The sequence below is a fragment of the Apiospora phragmitis genome (assembly GCF_038363925.1).
Source record: "Apiospora phragmitis strain CBS 135458 chromosome Unknown utg000009l:1.0-1189150.0:1.0-1190623.0, whole genome shotgun sequence".
Taxonomy (NCBI): Eukaryota; Fungi; Ascomycota; class Sordariomycetes; order Amphisphaeriales; family Apiosporaceae; genus Apiospora; species Apiospora phragmitis.
Window position 1 is genome coordinate 70747 of NW_027117408.1, and position 14882 is coordinate 85628.

A 14882-nucleotide genomic window follows, 5' to 3' on the forward strand; every position below is an offset into this window, starting at 1 on the left:
GTTCATAATATCGTTTATTAAATTACTATTTTCGTTATAAAAAAGGGGTCGTTCCCTTCGCATTATTACAACGCTTCGGCTATAGTCCTTCTTACTTTCCGGGGCTTTAAAGAACTATCCGATACTTTCTTTATCCGCTAAATAAAAAATGTACCTATTATTATAATAAGCTATTTAAAATAAGCTACCGTATTTAATAATAACGTTATTATTTTTAATAATTATTATAAAAGTGTTTTTTACTTTAATAATATTAATTTATTATCCGTTTAAAACTTATCGAAAATCTTTTTTTAATATTTAATATTTTTAAATATAATATCTTAATTTTTAATAATTATAATAAATACCGCATAACTTTTTATTTTATTTATTATATTTAATAACGTTAAAGTTTATAAACTTATTATAATAACTATACGCTATAATATTTTTAAACGGTATATAATTATATTAACGTAGTCGCCCCGTATTAATTTAGGTTTAATTAATTTACCGCTAAAGTCCGCCTTATTTCTCATAACGTCGTTCGTATATACAAATATCGATTTTAATAATAAGCTTTATATACGAGAGAAAATTATTAAAAGCGTTAAGCCGGCTAAATTCGTTCTTAATATTATCTTTTAATTCTTAATAATATATTATAATTTTTATAATTTCGATATAATTTAGTCGAGCTATAATACGTCGAAACTCGATTATATAAAAAGCGGCTAATCTTTTTTATTTAAAAGTTTTAAATTCCCTCTTCGTTTATCGTTTTTCGTCGGGGTTTTAAAAGAGTGATTTAAAAGCTTATTCGAAGCCGTTATAACTTTCGAAAATACGTTATACCTCCGTGCGGTATAGCTTAATTTATTAATCGTTTTTTATAAGTTCGTTTAAATAAGGTTTAAATTAAATAAGTACTTTATTTTTAAAAAACGAGGCGGCGTAAATAACTCGTTAGGTAGCGTTTTAGAACGTCCCTTCATAAAATTATTAATAGGTTTTAATTTAAATAAAAAAACTTTAGAAGTTTCCGCTTATTTCGTCGAAAAGTATTAACGTATTAATCTTTATACCTTTTTTAATATAATAAAGGTTTAAATAATATTAGTAATTATATAGAGGCGTACTTTTTTATATAACTTATTAATATTATAAGGTATTTATTTTAAAATGCCTTTAATTAAGAGCTTATTACGCTCTTTTTCGAGCTTAACGTAATAATACTAATAATTAGCGCTCTCCTACTCGAGTTCCTTAATTCGCTTAACTAATACTTATCGGGTAAGTTCGTTATTATTATCGTCGCTATCGATATCTATAACAAGGTCTCGTTAAAAGGTACTAAAGGTAGCGATAGGAGTCTTTTTTTATCGAACGGTATTATTAAGGCTAAGTATAGATATAATTCTTATAATATTATTATTTAAAAGTTTAAGTAATAATTTATAAAAATAAAAGTAATTGAAATATAACGAATATTATTTAAGTTTTAAAAAAAACCGAGTAAAACGTATTAAAGTTTATATTAATAATACGAGAAAGTATTTAAACGTGTAATAAAAGTCGCTTTTATTAATATAATAAGTAATAGCTTATAAAAATAAAAATAATTAAAATATATAAACTTTAAAAGTATTTATAATAAAATTATTAAAATTATTTATTTTATTAATAAATTAAAATTAATATTTAAATTAATTATTAAAATAAAAAATATTTATCGTTTATATATTTAATCTCTTCCTTTATTAATCCGTTAAATCACTTGGCTCACCCTCGTATTTTAGTGATCCGGGTGATCCCTTCGTTAGTTGGATCACCGGCTCACTTCGTCGTCCCTAGTGATCCCCGTGATCCTTTACGTGACGTTATCTTTGCTGCTCTTTTAGGTCGTGTCCAGCTTACTGCTATTCGGGATACTGTCGTCGTAGTCGTCGTGCGTCTTTATAGTATAGGTGCGTTTATATTAATATAACTAGTAACGCGGTCGGTGGCCGTGATATCGTAGCCTGGGCGGGGTATCGTAAATCCGGCCCGGTGATTTATAGGTCTTGGCCGCATGATTAGGTCAGGTCGTAATATAAAGCTTTAGTAACTATTAGGTGGTTATTAAAGCTATTAGCTATCTATCCTTTAAAAAAGACGTCGAAAAAAGGGAATAGATTACTACCTTAGAATATATAAGCTGTAATAAGGTAGCCCTCCCGCCGCTAGTTATTTTTAAAGGGGCCGACGTTTAAAGCTAGTGGTTTTTAGATTAAAACGGCTATCTTTAAGATAACTAGCGGTTTAAAGCATCGATTAAAAGGTGGATTAATAATCTTATAATATTAAACTAGATTTAAAATATTTTTATTCCTTATATTTAGTCTTTTCACCGTAATAAATAAGCCGTTTTAATTTATAACGGCTATAATTTATATATAAATAAAGATTTTTTATAGTTTTATTTTATTAATAAAATATAGCTCGTTTTTAACGAGCTATATTATAATTATATTATATAGGTTTTAAATATAAAGGTTTTTAAGTTATTAAAAAAAAAGCTAAGGATCCTTTTAAAAGTGTACTTAAACGCGGTCTTTAGATTTAAACTTATTAAATTAAATATATTAAAAGTATACCGCTAAATTAAGATTAATATTTTAACTCTATCGACGATCTAAAATATTTAAAAAATAGCTAGGATTTATCTCCGAGATTAATCGAAACCTTTATTATTAAAATATATTATCTTAAAAGATAAAAGTATTATTCGACTACATTTAAAACCACCCCTTATAATTAATAAAGAATTAACGCCCGATTTCGTTACCGAATTAATTTTAACGCTTATCGAAACACCTTTTAATAATTAAGTATTAAGAAATAATAGTGGAAAATTAGTCGTTATAAACCTTATTTTTAATTTCTTTTTTTAAAAATTCTTTATTTATAAAATTAACAAGGCCTTTAATAAATAAATTAATAAAATCGCGAGCCTCGAAATTTAAATTAATTATTTTTAAATTAAAGTTAATAAGAAAACTATTAAGATAAGTTAAAAGGTAAAAATTGTACGAGGATAGCGATTTGTTTATATAGCTGATATACGACGGGCTAAGCGTAGGTTAAAAGGTAGGGTCGTATTTAAAGACGAATCTACCGACGTTGAGGTATTAAATAAACCGTAGAATAATATAGAGGGAATAAAAAATAATAAAACGGAAATAAAAGATTATATTATTATTAAAAATACGAAAAATAACATATCTTAACTAATTTTAACTATAAAAATAACTTAAATTAAAAGGGTGTATTTAGTAAGTTCTCTGGTCCGCGAAGGGGTGGTCCGTGGGGGGGTGCTTTAGCTTACATTAGAAGATCGCTAGCCGCGACTATCGCCCTGTGCCGTTATCTCTCCCCCAGTTTCTCGAGGCGGTGCAACGTCGCACCTGGCGATGTCTGCTGCTCAGCAATTTGGACCTTCAAGAATGCGCGCAACTCCTCCGAGGGCGTCGTCCGGGGTACCTCAGGGAAATTCAGTATAGCGTCTACCTCTTCCCAGTAGAACACGTCGCCACGAGAGCGGATTTCGGCCGGTATATGCGCCGGCTGTTCGGCGTGCTGCACGGTCTGGACATAATGGATGGGCCGCACAGACAGGAAGACCTGAATATACGTCTACGCCTTGTCGAGGTGGCCCATGTCAAGGTAGATTATTTGGAGTACAAAGGCAAGGACTCCGGTGGATACCATCATGATCGTACGCGCCTTACCTTACCTCAGGCGGACCAGCTTCCTGAACTCCATTGCGTGCGCCACCTGACTTTTAGCGACTGGCGCCGTAGGCAGCGCCGAGTGTTCAAATAGAGATCGGGGCGCGCATGCCGGGTCTTGCCACGCTGGGCCTCTGGCTGTATGCGGAGAGGATGCCATACCCAGCACTTCGCCGGGAGGACCGCCGAAACCTAGCCGACGCCTTAACTGCGTACTCGGAGCAGGCCAAGGGCATTGCTCATGCTGGAGTAACCCTATTCTCTGACGGCGGGCCTTTCGTACGGCAACCGAATCTGACATACCCGCAAGGATACGACCTACTGGGCACCTCACTCGTGTCTGGTCGCAGCGACTAATCAGCTTCCGAGTCCACGGCGCCCTCGACGGGTCGCTCTTCTGGCCTCAGCCCCAAGAGAGCAACGAGGGTGGTGGGGTCAAGGAGCCGCAATGGCCCAACCTGCAGCATTTTGACGTGCAACTCGAACGCAACACCCCGTCTGGATGGTGGTACTTCATGTCCAAAGGCGAACCGGCCTACGGTATGCCCCCCGATCGACCCCGCCATGGATCCTCATGACCAACCGCCAGACGACGAGCCCACCGGGGTCTTCAACGAGGAGAAGGAGGAGCTCCTTGACCGCAATGTGCCGCACGAGGACACGATGCAACCGCTGCTTGCGGCCTGGGCCAAGGCGCTGATGCGCATGCCCTCCCTCCGAACCGCGCGGCTCTTGTTCCAGCTTCACCAGGTTCAAATTCCCACCAGCAATGACGAGGGAACGGTGGGGCACGGCCACGAAGAAATCCAGAGGCTGGAATATTTCATGGAAGATTGGGAGGTCGTCTACGAAGCACCAGGACAGAGCAACACAGTTTGGAGCAATCTACTGACCTGGGAGGAGCGGCGCTGCAGGCGTCTGGTCTTCCACAACACGGCGGGCTGGCGGCCGGTGAAGGGGACGATGGACCTGTTGCAGGCTATCGGTTCAGGCAGCTGGCCGGGCCCGGAAATGGCGGTCTTGACTGCGGAGAGGAACAAGATTGTTAGGTGAGAGGTATGTATGGGAATCAATTATTACATGTATATCTTCCTTCTTTCGAATTCATGATCTTCGTATTCTTCTCTTCGACATCGGCCACTTCTTCATACCCATCAACTACTCCGCAGCCGGCGCGATCGAGGTCGGGTAGTAAAAGATCTCCTTCGGGTCGTACTGGGCCTTGAGCGACTGCAGTCGCGACAGGTTGGCGCCATAATACACCCGCTGCGCCGTCGCGCGGTCCAGGTTCGAGTCAGCGTAATTAATATACATGCCCCAATCCTCTTTCGCCAAGGGCGCCGTTGTCGCGTCCACCCACTTGTCCAGGAAGGGGAATCCGTCCTTCGGGTACGCGCCGAAGTAGGTGCGGTCGTATAGCTGCACGAGAAACAGCTTGTCGCGGTGCGCGTACGACGACAGGGCGTGGTCGCCGTTGGTCACGGCCGAGTGCTTGCCGCCGTGGATGTCGAGCTGGAACCACCACGAGCGCGTGTTCTTGGACGTCGAGTTGAACCAGTAGTTGATGAAGCTCTTGCCCACGTCGCCGCTAAGGTCCTTGAGCTCGAGGCTCTTGCTGTAGAACGTCTCTTGCTGTAGTCGGAGTCAGTGTCCAAAGCTGCATTCATATCCAAAGTTGCATTCATATCATTAGCTGTTTCTTACCTGGGCATAAGGATGCGTGGGATCCGTCGGCGCATTGGCGTAATGAGTAAAGGCCTCCATCCACGTGGTATTGACAGCCTGCATGATCTTCAGCGGCGGCGTCGTCGTGTTGAGCAGTGGCGCCAGTGCGGCCTGGAGCCCCGCGATGTCGCCGTAGAACAGCCCCTCGAGCTGCGACGAGAAGCCCGACGAGAAGAGGCGCATGTTGAGGTCGGCGGGCATCAAGTCCCTGGCGTACGCCTCGACCTTGGCCAGGTTGGCGAAGCCCGTGGTCAGGTTCCAGCGGAACGGCATGCTGAAGTAGGTCACCTCGGCGGGCGCCTCGAACGTGTCGAACTCGTACGACGCCGCGACGCCGAAGTTGGAGCCGGCGCCCCGCAGCGCCCAGAAGAGGTCCGGGTGCTCCGTCGCTGAGGTGTGGACGACGGTCGCGTTGGCCAGCACGACGGTGGCGCCCACCATCCAGTCCACGGCCAGGCCGTACTTGTGCGAGCTCATGCCGAAGCCGCCGTGCAAGGCGTGGCCACTGATGCCGACCCTGTGAAACATTTCAGTATACCAGTTACAGATTTGATCAGGAAGAGCTTACCCTGGGCAAGTACCGTGGGAAATGGCCCTCCTGCCCTGCTTGAACAGCTCGGTGGCGACGTGACCCAGCCTCGCCCCCGCCTGAATCGTGGCAATGTTCGTTGTGGTGTCCAGGGCGACATTATGCATCCGATCCAGCTCGATGACGAGGTGGCCATCCTCGCCGCCAAGCCCACTGGACGCGTAGCTGTGGCCGCCACCTTTAGGTGTCGCCTTGATGCCGACCTGGGCAGCGCACGACACGGCCGCCTGGATGTGCTCCAGCATCGTGGGCACAGCGATGGCCACGGGGACGTAGTGAAGCCGGTCGTTGAAGGGCAGGGCGTCCTGGGCCCAGCTGGTCGAGTTCCGCGCGTTGACCGGGACCGCGGCGGCCAGCAGGCATTCGTCGAGAGAGGACCTCTTGTCCAATGCCGCAGCCTGGGCAAGAGGGGCCAGTAGCCCGAGGCAGAGCGTCGTCTTGTGCATCTTCCGGGATGAGAAGGTGGACTTGGGGTGGATGGTATTGGCCTCTGCGGGATGGAGATAGCAGAGACTCAACACCCACGACCATGAGTCTTATATCTTGAAGACGGACTGTGGGCCCTACACGAGAAACTGCCATTCGTGGGATCTCGGTCAGTTCATCCGGGGGTTCCATACTCACCAGAGCCCAATCCAGCGGGCAGAAGCTGCTCTAATCAGCCGCCAAGAAAGTAAGGCGATCTTGGCTGCAGTGAATATGCCGATCGAGTCCATTGCTTCGCTAGACGGTAACGGCCAGATGGGCATAAAAGGTGTGGCCCATCTCATTTAAATCGAGCCCCGTGACTGGTAGCGCTCGACATTGGTATCTCGTTTCTTCTTCGCCAACAGGAGCCTCTCTTTGATGAGTCGGCCCAACATCAGCTGTTCCACGGGCCCAAGCTGGCCGGCGGGCTGTCGAGACGGCATGGGAAGCCGAACTGCCCTTGAACCCCATTAGGGGAGATCGTTTCACCGTAGTGTGTAGATTGGTCTTTCCCCAGGGATTCAGCACGTGCCGATGGTGTCATTGCAGAGTACTACATACCCCAGATTAGATGCGCATGTAGCTGAAGGGGCGTCAAGTAGACTGACCCAGCGTCTCGGCACATTTATCCAACACATGACGGATATATATTGCCAGGTTATGAGAATGGGCCGACAGTCTTGCAACTGAGCTGAGTAAAGACCATCACGGAGAGTGCCAAATCAAACTTGGGTAGACCTGGCTGCTGGGTTCATTGGTTCCGCAGGTTTGCTCCGGATGGAGAAGTTCAAGAAGCCCAGCGTTGACGGGCTTCGGCCCTGATTTGAAACGGAAAAGCAACTCATTCTGGCAGTAGTTCCTGCCATGTAAATTATCTTGGGCATTGCTTCTTCGGTAGCATGTCGAACGGAAGGATTAGGCTAAAACGAATGAGCAGTAGTGGGCGACCTACTTGTGGCTTCCTTAGCTGGGCGCCCGTCCCACTCTCAACGGGAGGAGGCTCCGAAGTGTTCCCCATTGGGCAAGTAGACGGAAGGAGGTGTGCAAGGCACGTTTTCGCAGTCCGCCGTCCGCTGATCGGCAGTCCATTAAGTGCAGAATCTCCTACTGCGTTTGAGCCAGAGTGCTTGGCTCATTGACGCGATGCATGCCACAGTATGTCGCAATATTTTGTAACCTCACGATGTTGGCAGTTTGGGCCGCGTCGTGGGCGTCCTCTAAGTGCTTAATGCAGTGCATGTTGTGGCCGGTTCGTTTCGCCAATCCTCCGGACCCGGGTTTAGAGAAGTGGACGCCGTCGTGATCATGGTGATGCGTCTGACTTGCCTCGCCTTGGCCGGAGTCGCGGGGCTGCCGGCGCCAGGTGTATCCTGCTCGTCTCCCACATAACCCAAATATCTACACCTTGACCTACACGCCCAATGGTTCAAGCGCCAAGCGCAGGTGGCATGTTTGCGTAGCTGACGCTCGGCCTGAAGCTTCATTTTTGGTGCGGATGCTGTGTCTTGTGGAATGAAAGAGGAAAATGGTTCCACTGATTGTCAAATTGAGGGGTAGTCTTGGACGCCTCCTTTCTAGGCTGGAGATACCTTATCCACGGTCGCATGCAATTGAAAAAGATGCATGAGCATGTCCTGCTACTCTAATATCCCCACCTGGCATTCTATTAAGAAAGCAATTGAGTGTCATGAAGCTGTGTGTCTAGTAAGGTCAGAGAAAGGATGGCCGGCCATATTGCTAATGCGACTGGTTGAGGTCCAACCCATTGATCTGGTTCTGTTCTCAAGCATGAATAAAAAGGACAAAAAATGAAGGTATGACTGCGGCCAGTGTGGATCGAACTAGAGTCTCGTTAGCTAACTGACTCTTGATACACAATGTAAGCAATAGGTTGCTTACCACACGACCTCCAGATAGGCTGATGAAGTTTTTCTTCAGTCTGGCGCTCTCCCAACTGAGCTATGTCCGCTGACGTTGGAGAAGCAAGGCTCTACGGCCGTATCTAAAGCAGCACGCTGTGAGGGGGTGCGTGGGACGTTGCGCTCGCGGGCTTCCAGAAGTCACTCCAACTCCCCGAGTCTGGTCGTCCACAACTACAGTCTGACAAGTCTCGAACTGTCAGGCGGAGAAGGGAACTACGCAATGCTACCGGACCTTCTACATTCCACACATATAAAGGAGTTTCATGTCACTACAACAGCTATGATTATATTGGAACAGAGCATGAATACTTGACTCGAGGAACAAAAAACGTGCTAGACGTCGAAGTGAAGCCTCGCGACCGTGGTTGCGCCACAATTTCAAAGTCGGAACACCAAAGACGTTGCCCCGCCCTCCACTAAACCAGGGGAAAGAGTGGCTTCTCGGAAATTTCATCATCTATCGGCAAGACCTGACGCAATACTGCGCCAAGAAAACAGGAAACCGCCATGTTCGAAAGCGACTGAAAATCGTTGGGACTGTCCAGTATCGGGTAACGGCACTAGGGAAGCACAGCCACTGTCAGATCTGAGAGGAGTTGGCCTCCGCGATGATCGATGGTTCATTGTCTCTGCCCTGATTCTGGATTCTGGGGTCGAACAAAGTGGGTTCTGACATCAACCCTCCACCCCGCCGCAGCCATGACGCGCCGGCGATCCCACACCACCAGCCACGGAGACTCTCAACGGGCAGGCTGTTCTAGACCCCCAGCTTTCCGGGCCAGCTTCGCTCAGAGCTCGGTGTGTGTCTTGCATCGAAAACCTAAGTTATTACTGGGTTACAAGTGGCATGCAGGCATGGCATTGTCTGATTTGGCTGTGACGTTCCTCTCCAAGACCCATTACGTAGCTTGCTCGCGACGATCCAGCCCTTCGGCCGTCCGTCCCGTTTACCTGCCCTGTTTCAGGGTCCTGCCTGATGTCACTGATGCCTGGTGAGGAACAGGCTCTGCAGCTTGCGAACGGCTGCTCTATCGGGTTCGTGGACATCACGCGGCCTGGCCCAGAAGCAACTGACCTGTATATATATCTTTCATCCCTCGCAGTTTGTAGAGACAATTCAATACAATCATCAACTTATACCCCAACAACATTCTTACACTTGACTATTACATCCAGAAGTCCATACAACGACTTCCGTATTACTACCTCAATCCACATAACTTCATAAAAACAAATTATCATTCAATATGGGTCTCGGCACTAAGATCAAGGAAGCCATGCACGGCGACAAGGAGACCACGCGGCAGTCTCCCCCCACCACCAGCCACAACAAGACCCCGGCGCCTTCCCCGCCGACGATGTCCCTCGCACACACAACACCAACACCACCTCTACAGTTCCATCGGCCGGCGAGCCCCGGACAGAGAAGCTGCACGGCGACAAGCACTCTCCCGACTACACATACGGCGGCAAGGACAGCTCCCTGACCGGGGGCACGGGCAGCCACGGCCGCCAACACGAGGGTGGTCTGAGCCAACATGGCGACGTGACCAGCACATCGGGCAAGCCTCATGTCGGTATTGCGGGCTCGGGCCACAACACCACCGGCACCCACGGTCACAACAAGCTCAGCAAGGATGCTCCGTACGATGAGTACGCAACTGGAGTAGGCGGATCTACTTCTACTCGCGGAGCTCACGGCACACATGGTGGTCTTACCGGCACTGGTACCCAGCAGGAGGCTTACGGCAACCACGGTACTACTAGCATAACTGGCAACAACCACGGCAGCACTGGCATGACCGGTAGCCACGGCGCTGGTGGCATGACTGGTGGCAGCACTGGCATGACAGGTGCTGAGCACGGCACGGGTATGACCGGCGCTCCCCACGGAACCGGCATGACTGGTGCTACTCACGGTTCCGGCATGCCTGGACCCAGCACTGGCATGACCGGCTCTCACGGTACTAGCGGTATGACTGGTGCCAACACCGAAATGACTGGCAACCACCACGGCACTCCCGGCATGATGACCGGCGCCACCGGCAGCCACGACAACCGCTACGACAAGCGCATCAACCCCGGAACCCCTACTACCGGCGCCGCAGCTGGCACCGGCGGACCCGGCATGACCTCCAACATGGCCCACCGCCCAGCCGACGGCGCCAACACCACCCGCCGCGACCACAAGGTTGACGAGTACGACGCCCCCACCAACAGCAGCGGGCGCGGCCAGGCTGGTCTCGCTGGTGCTGCTGGCGGTGTCGCCGCTTCCCAGCTGGCCAACCGTCACCACAAGGATGAGATGGGCGCCTACAACACCCCAGGCGCCTCCTCGACCGAGCGCGGCCTGAACACGGCGGGCCGGTGGCACAACAGTGACCCCACGATGAGCGGCAACACTGGTGCCCCTCACTCCGGCGGTGTTCCCGACCACCACAACAATTCAGGCAGTATGCTCGACCCGACCGGCAGCAGCGCCACTACCCACGGAGCTACTGGCTCCGCCGGCCACACCAGCATGCTGGATCCCCACAACACCACCAGCCGCACCACCTACGGCCACGACACCGGCCACCACAGCCACCACGGCCACCGCAGCAGCAGCAACGGCATGGCTACCGGCCAGGCGCCGCACATTGGTGGCGGGGCCATCAACGAGTACGCCGCGGGTGCACCTGAGCTGGGAATGACTGGTCATCATGGTGCTGCTCAGGGCGACATGCCTCAAGGTGGCGTTCCTCATGATACCACCCGAGGAGGCGTCCCTCATGAAGCTGGTGGTTTGAACAGCAGCAGCCACATGATCCCCAACACGATGGGCTCCAGCTCCAAGCCCGCCGGCAACAACACCTCTTCCTCCCACAGCGGCCCCATGGGTGGTGTTGCTAATAGCATGCCCGGCATGGGCGACGGCCACCACGGTCCCGGCCATGCCAGCGCCAAAGTGCTGCACCGCTGCGACCACTGCGGCAACGACAACGACATCTCGCGGTACTTCTCCAAGGAGGCTGCCTACCGGATGTCTTAAGGGTGGAGAGAAGAAGCATTAATGAATGGATAAGAAAACTTATGATACCACTACACATGTAACTTAATACTGTATATTAGCTGCGATGAAGCAATCTAATGACCATCTCAAAACACTTCCAATTATCTACATAAAGCAAAAGTGATATGTTCTTCAGCAAGCATTAGGTAACATTGGACCGTGATATTTGACCACGACTACGGAGTACATTAAGAGAGGATTTCATTTCCATTGAGAATTAGGCAATCATTGAACTTGATCAAATATTGAAGAACATTAGTTATTTCCCACGTGGAGCGGACACACTGGCACACGTAGGTCTTGACAGCATTGGTAAACTTCATATAGTGGGGTATCATATTTCGGAAGTATCTCGATAGTAAACATGTCTCATAATTACATTTAGCGATATAGCATCGCTACACGTGCTGCGTCATTGCCGGCCTCATGCCATTATTTTTCCTCTTCGTACGCCATTCTTCGTAAAAGCAAGCCGATGTACTGGATTTCGGCTCCCGCCTGCCATTTCTTGAAGCTGTTCTGTATTGCTCCTCCTGCTGCTGCTCGGCCGGCTCGTTCGAGAAGCGCAGCTGGTTCCGCTGGTCGACCTCGACGCACGCGCGCACGAACAGGGCAAAGTGCGTCACGGTGGCCAGCACGAACATGGCCAGCAGCGCCTGCAGGCCCGGCACGTAGAAGCCCTCGCGGTACAGGCCCAGGTTGGAGGCGAAGTGGTAGTTGCTGTTGCAGTGGCCACGCAGCAGGGCGTCGAAGCCGGCCGTGTCGATGGCCACGCCGTCGGCCGCCGCCACCGCCGCCGCCACGGCGTTGCAGTCTCGGCGGGTGTCCAGCACGTCGCTGTAGACCGAGGAGCTCAGGTAGACGGCCAGGGCGCAGGTGAGCCAGAGGCAGAGGTGGCCGCCGACGTGGGCGCCCGGGTGCATGCCGCGGCGTACCGGCAGCTGGGAGGACGAGGAGGTCGAGCAGCGTCGCACGCAGTAGGTGATTAGCTCGGCGCTGTTCCAGAGCAGGGCGGCGATGGTGATGGGCAGCGACCAGAGCCCGACGCCGTCGGCGAGCCCACCATGCACGGCGAAGAGGCACGACAGCACCAGAATGACGACAGACCAGGTCATGGAGAGCAGGGTCAGGACGCGCTTGATAGTGTGCCAGCGCGGGTCGAAGGGGGGCAGGCGCCGCTGGTCGCGGGGGAGGGGTGGTCGCGCAGAGGTGACCGTGGTCGGTCGCTCGGGGTCGTCATTGTGGATTATGATGTGGCGGTTGCTGCCATCGTCGACGAAGTTGTTGTAGTAGGATGGTTCGTAGGAGGAGGGGGTGTCAGGAGATTTCGAGGGCTGTAGGGCGAAGCTGGTGGTTGCTGGTGGTGGAAATGGTGATGACGATCTTCAGTGGTCGGCATGTCGGAGGTTGGAGGCTTTTTGGGGTGATTGGCGGCGGTAGTGGGTGGAGACCCCCCCACTGTAGCTGCACCTGGAACAGCAGCACCTGAAGAGGTGTTGTCGACTTTCTCGACTTTGATATCGCGGTCGAAATCTTCAACCTGCGAGAACTCTCGGACTCCCTTTTCCAAGTTGGTCTTTCGTGTCATGGTGTCGGTGAGGAATGCCAGCCCATTTCTCGGTGGAGGGCCTGGCAAAGCTGCTGTCTCTTCTTTTTTATTTCGTCTCTCTCTCCACTAGCTTGGACTGCTGTGACGGTGTGGTCGCTTCGGCGGGCGATGTGCAAGTCGCACGGTCAAGCATGCAGAAAAGGAGAACTGCATCGGGGCATGAGGTCGGGAAAAGAAGAAAAAGAGGAGCGGGAAGACAGATGGGATTAAGTGGACGACGGGTCACAGTCTTTTCCTGACCAACGTACGAGTGCGTTTGAGGAGAAATTGAATCCAAGAGAAGTCGAGAACTTAAGGAGGAATTGGCAGTCCTTCGCCCTCAGTCGTAGGCGTCAAAGCCAAGTAGCCAAGACCATGGCCAAGCATTCGCTTGCTCACCAAAAGTCTCGGCAGACTTCGCCCTCTTTTCTTCCTATCTCAACTCTCTCGTTTGCCAAGACGAGAATGAAAAAGAAACAATGAAAAAAGACAGTCGATGTGGTACTCAAGAGAAGGGGTCAAAAAGTGGTGCATCTATTCTATACCTACATGCACCTAGATGCTTACCTCATATCATCGCTTTGGCTTCATATGCACTCGGTGACTTGAAGCTGACAACGACGACGACGATTACATGTACTCCAACATACAGCCAAGTAGTTGTCCAGCAAGTCCAGACAGCAAGCAGCAAACCAACCGGCTCATTCCGCCGCAAATGGGCAGTGAAATCAGTCAAGTTCTATCAATAACTCATACGAAGCCGGGCCTTGGTTTCTGGACAGGCCATGGCCCTGCAGATCCATCCCTCCCCACGCCCGTTCGGACAAGGCCCATCCTTTTGCCAATCCCAACTACGCCCGCAGGCCAGACGCCGACGCCGCTTGGTATCGCCGCCTAGACCTTGCCAACCCGCTTGGCGAGTGCGCAGCCGGCCTCGTTGGCACTTGGGGGGGGGACGCAACGCAACACTTGGGGTCGCGGGCAAACACTTGGCGCGCCCCGACGGCTAGTCAGTCATTTCAATCATGTGCTATTTCCTGTTCCTTCTGTTACCTTAACTTTTGAACATTTCCTGTTTGCCAATGTAAACTGCCTGCACATATATTTCCGCCCCGTTCCAGCGAGTCATCACGCCGCAATCATTTCCACGTTTGTCGGAAACGCTTGGCGCCCTCATTCTTTCCTGTGGATTCCGCCAGCAGCAGACGCATGCAGAAGAGGAAGAAGAAGAAGCAAAAAAGTCCAAGGGGCCCTAGACGCGCCGCGGAAAAACAAGAGAAAGCGGGCGTCGCACGTCGAACTTTATTGCTGTGTTGACGCTGATCTGGTGATGACCACGCTGCGACACGATCTGAGGGACTTGGTTCGTCCTTGTCGCTGTCACTGGTGAGAATGCCGCGGTGCCAAGCAGTTGGGAAGTTTCTGGCGGTGTACCACTGTACATTCAATCGTCTCTGCTTGCCGTTAGGTAGTGACAAATGGAAGTTGCAGTGCTGAGCCTCAACCCTGCCGCCTCACCCTTCAAGTTTCCCGTCTCAACCTTCCCGCCTCCACCTCACCCCAGAAGACTCGAGTCTGTCATCTGTCGCTTGAAAAAAGCAAAGCAATATGGATATTAACGCCACAAGCTGAGATATGTGTGTATTGATTAAAAGCCCGAGTCAAGCGAGAGGCTCTTCGACGCCAACCTGATTGCCTGCCCCTTGTGTTTGCAATGCTGCTCGTCTGCCGCTGTCCCATTGCTCGTCACCGGCCCCGACTCCGACGGATCCAACGCCTTCCGGCC

The 14882-nt window shown here is 50.1% G+C and overlaps 4 protein-coding genes across 4 annotated transcripts; 2 read left to right on the plus strand and 2 right to left on the minus strand.

Annotated features, from left to right (window-relative positions):
- Nucleotides 1–3618: 3618 nt before the first annotated feature.
- On the plus strand, nucleotides 3619–4805 carry PG994_009516 (uncharacterized protein; the record flags this gene model as incomplete). Its single annotated transcript, XM_066860925.1, has 4 exons — nucleotides 3619–3739; nucleotides 3847–4001; nucleotides 4103–4292; nucleotides 4342–4805. The coding sequence occupies 4 exons, from the start codon at nucleotides 3619–3621 to the stop codon at nucleotides 4803–4805; spliced, it is 930 nt and encodes a 309-aa protein (XP_066713095.1).
- Nucleotides 4806–4910: 105 nt separating this feature from the next.
- Nucleotides 4911–6512, minus strand: PG994_009517 (glucooligosaccharide oxidase; the record flags this gene model as incomplete). Its single annotated transcript, XM_066860926.1, has 3 exons — nucleotides 4911–5384; nucleotides 5457–5994; nucleotides 6046–6512. The coding sequence occupies 3 exons, from the start codon at nucleotides 6510–6512 to the stop codon at nucleotides 4911–4913; spliced, it is 1479 nt and encodes a 492-aa protein (XP_066713096.1).
- Nucleotides 6513–9432: 2920 nt separating this feature from the next.
- PG994_009518 (uncharacterized protein) lies at nucleotides 9433–11487 on the plus strand (the record flags this gene model as incomplete). The annotated part of the gene is made up of 2 exons (XM_066860927.1): nucleotides 9433–9558; nucleotides 9781–11487. The coding sequence occupies 2 exons, from the start codon at nucleotides 9433–9435 to the stop codon at nucleotides 11485–11487; spliced, it is 1833 nt and encodes a 610-aa protein (XP_066713097.1).
- Nucleotides 11488–11906: 419 nt separating this feature from the next.
- Nucleotides 11907–13096, minus strand: PG994_009519 (uncharacterized protein; the record flags this gene model as incomplete). The annotated part of the gene is made up of 2 exons (XM_066860928.1): nucleotides 11907–12865; nucleotides 12979–13096. 2 exons carry the CDS (start codon nucleotides 13094–13096, stop codon nucleotides 11907–11909), a joined length of 1077 nt encoding a protein of 358 aa, XP_066713098.1.
- Nucleotides 13097–14882: the final 1786 nt, after the last annotated feature.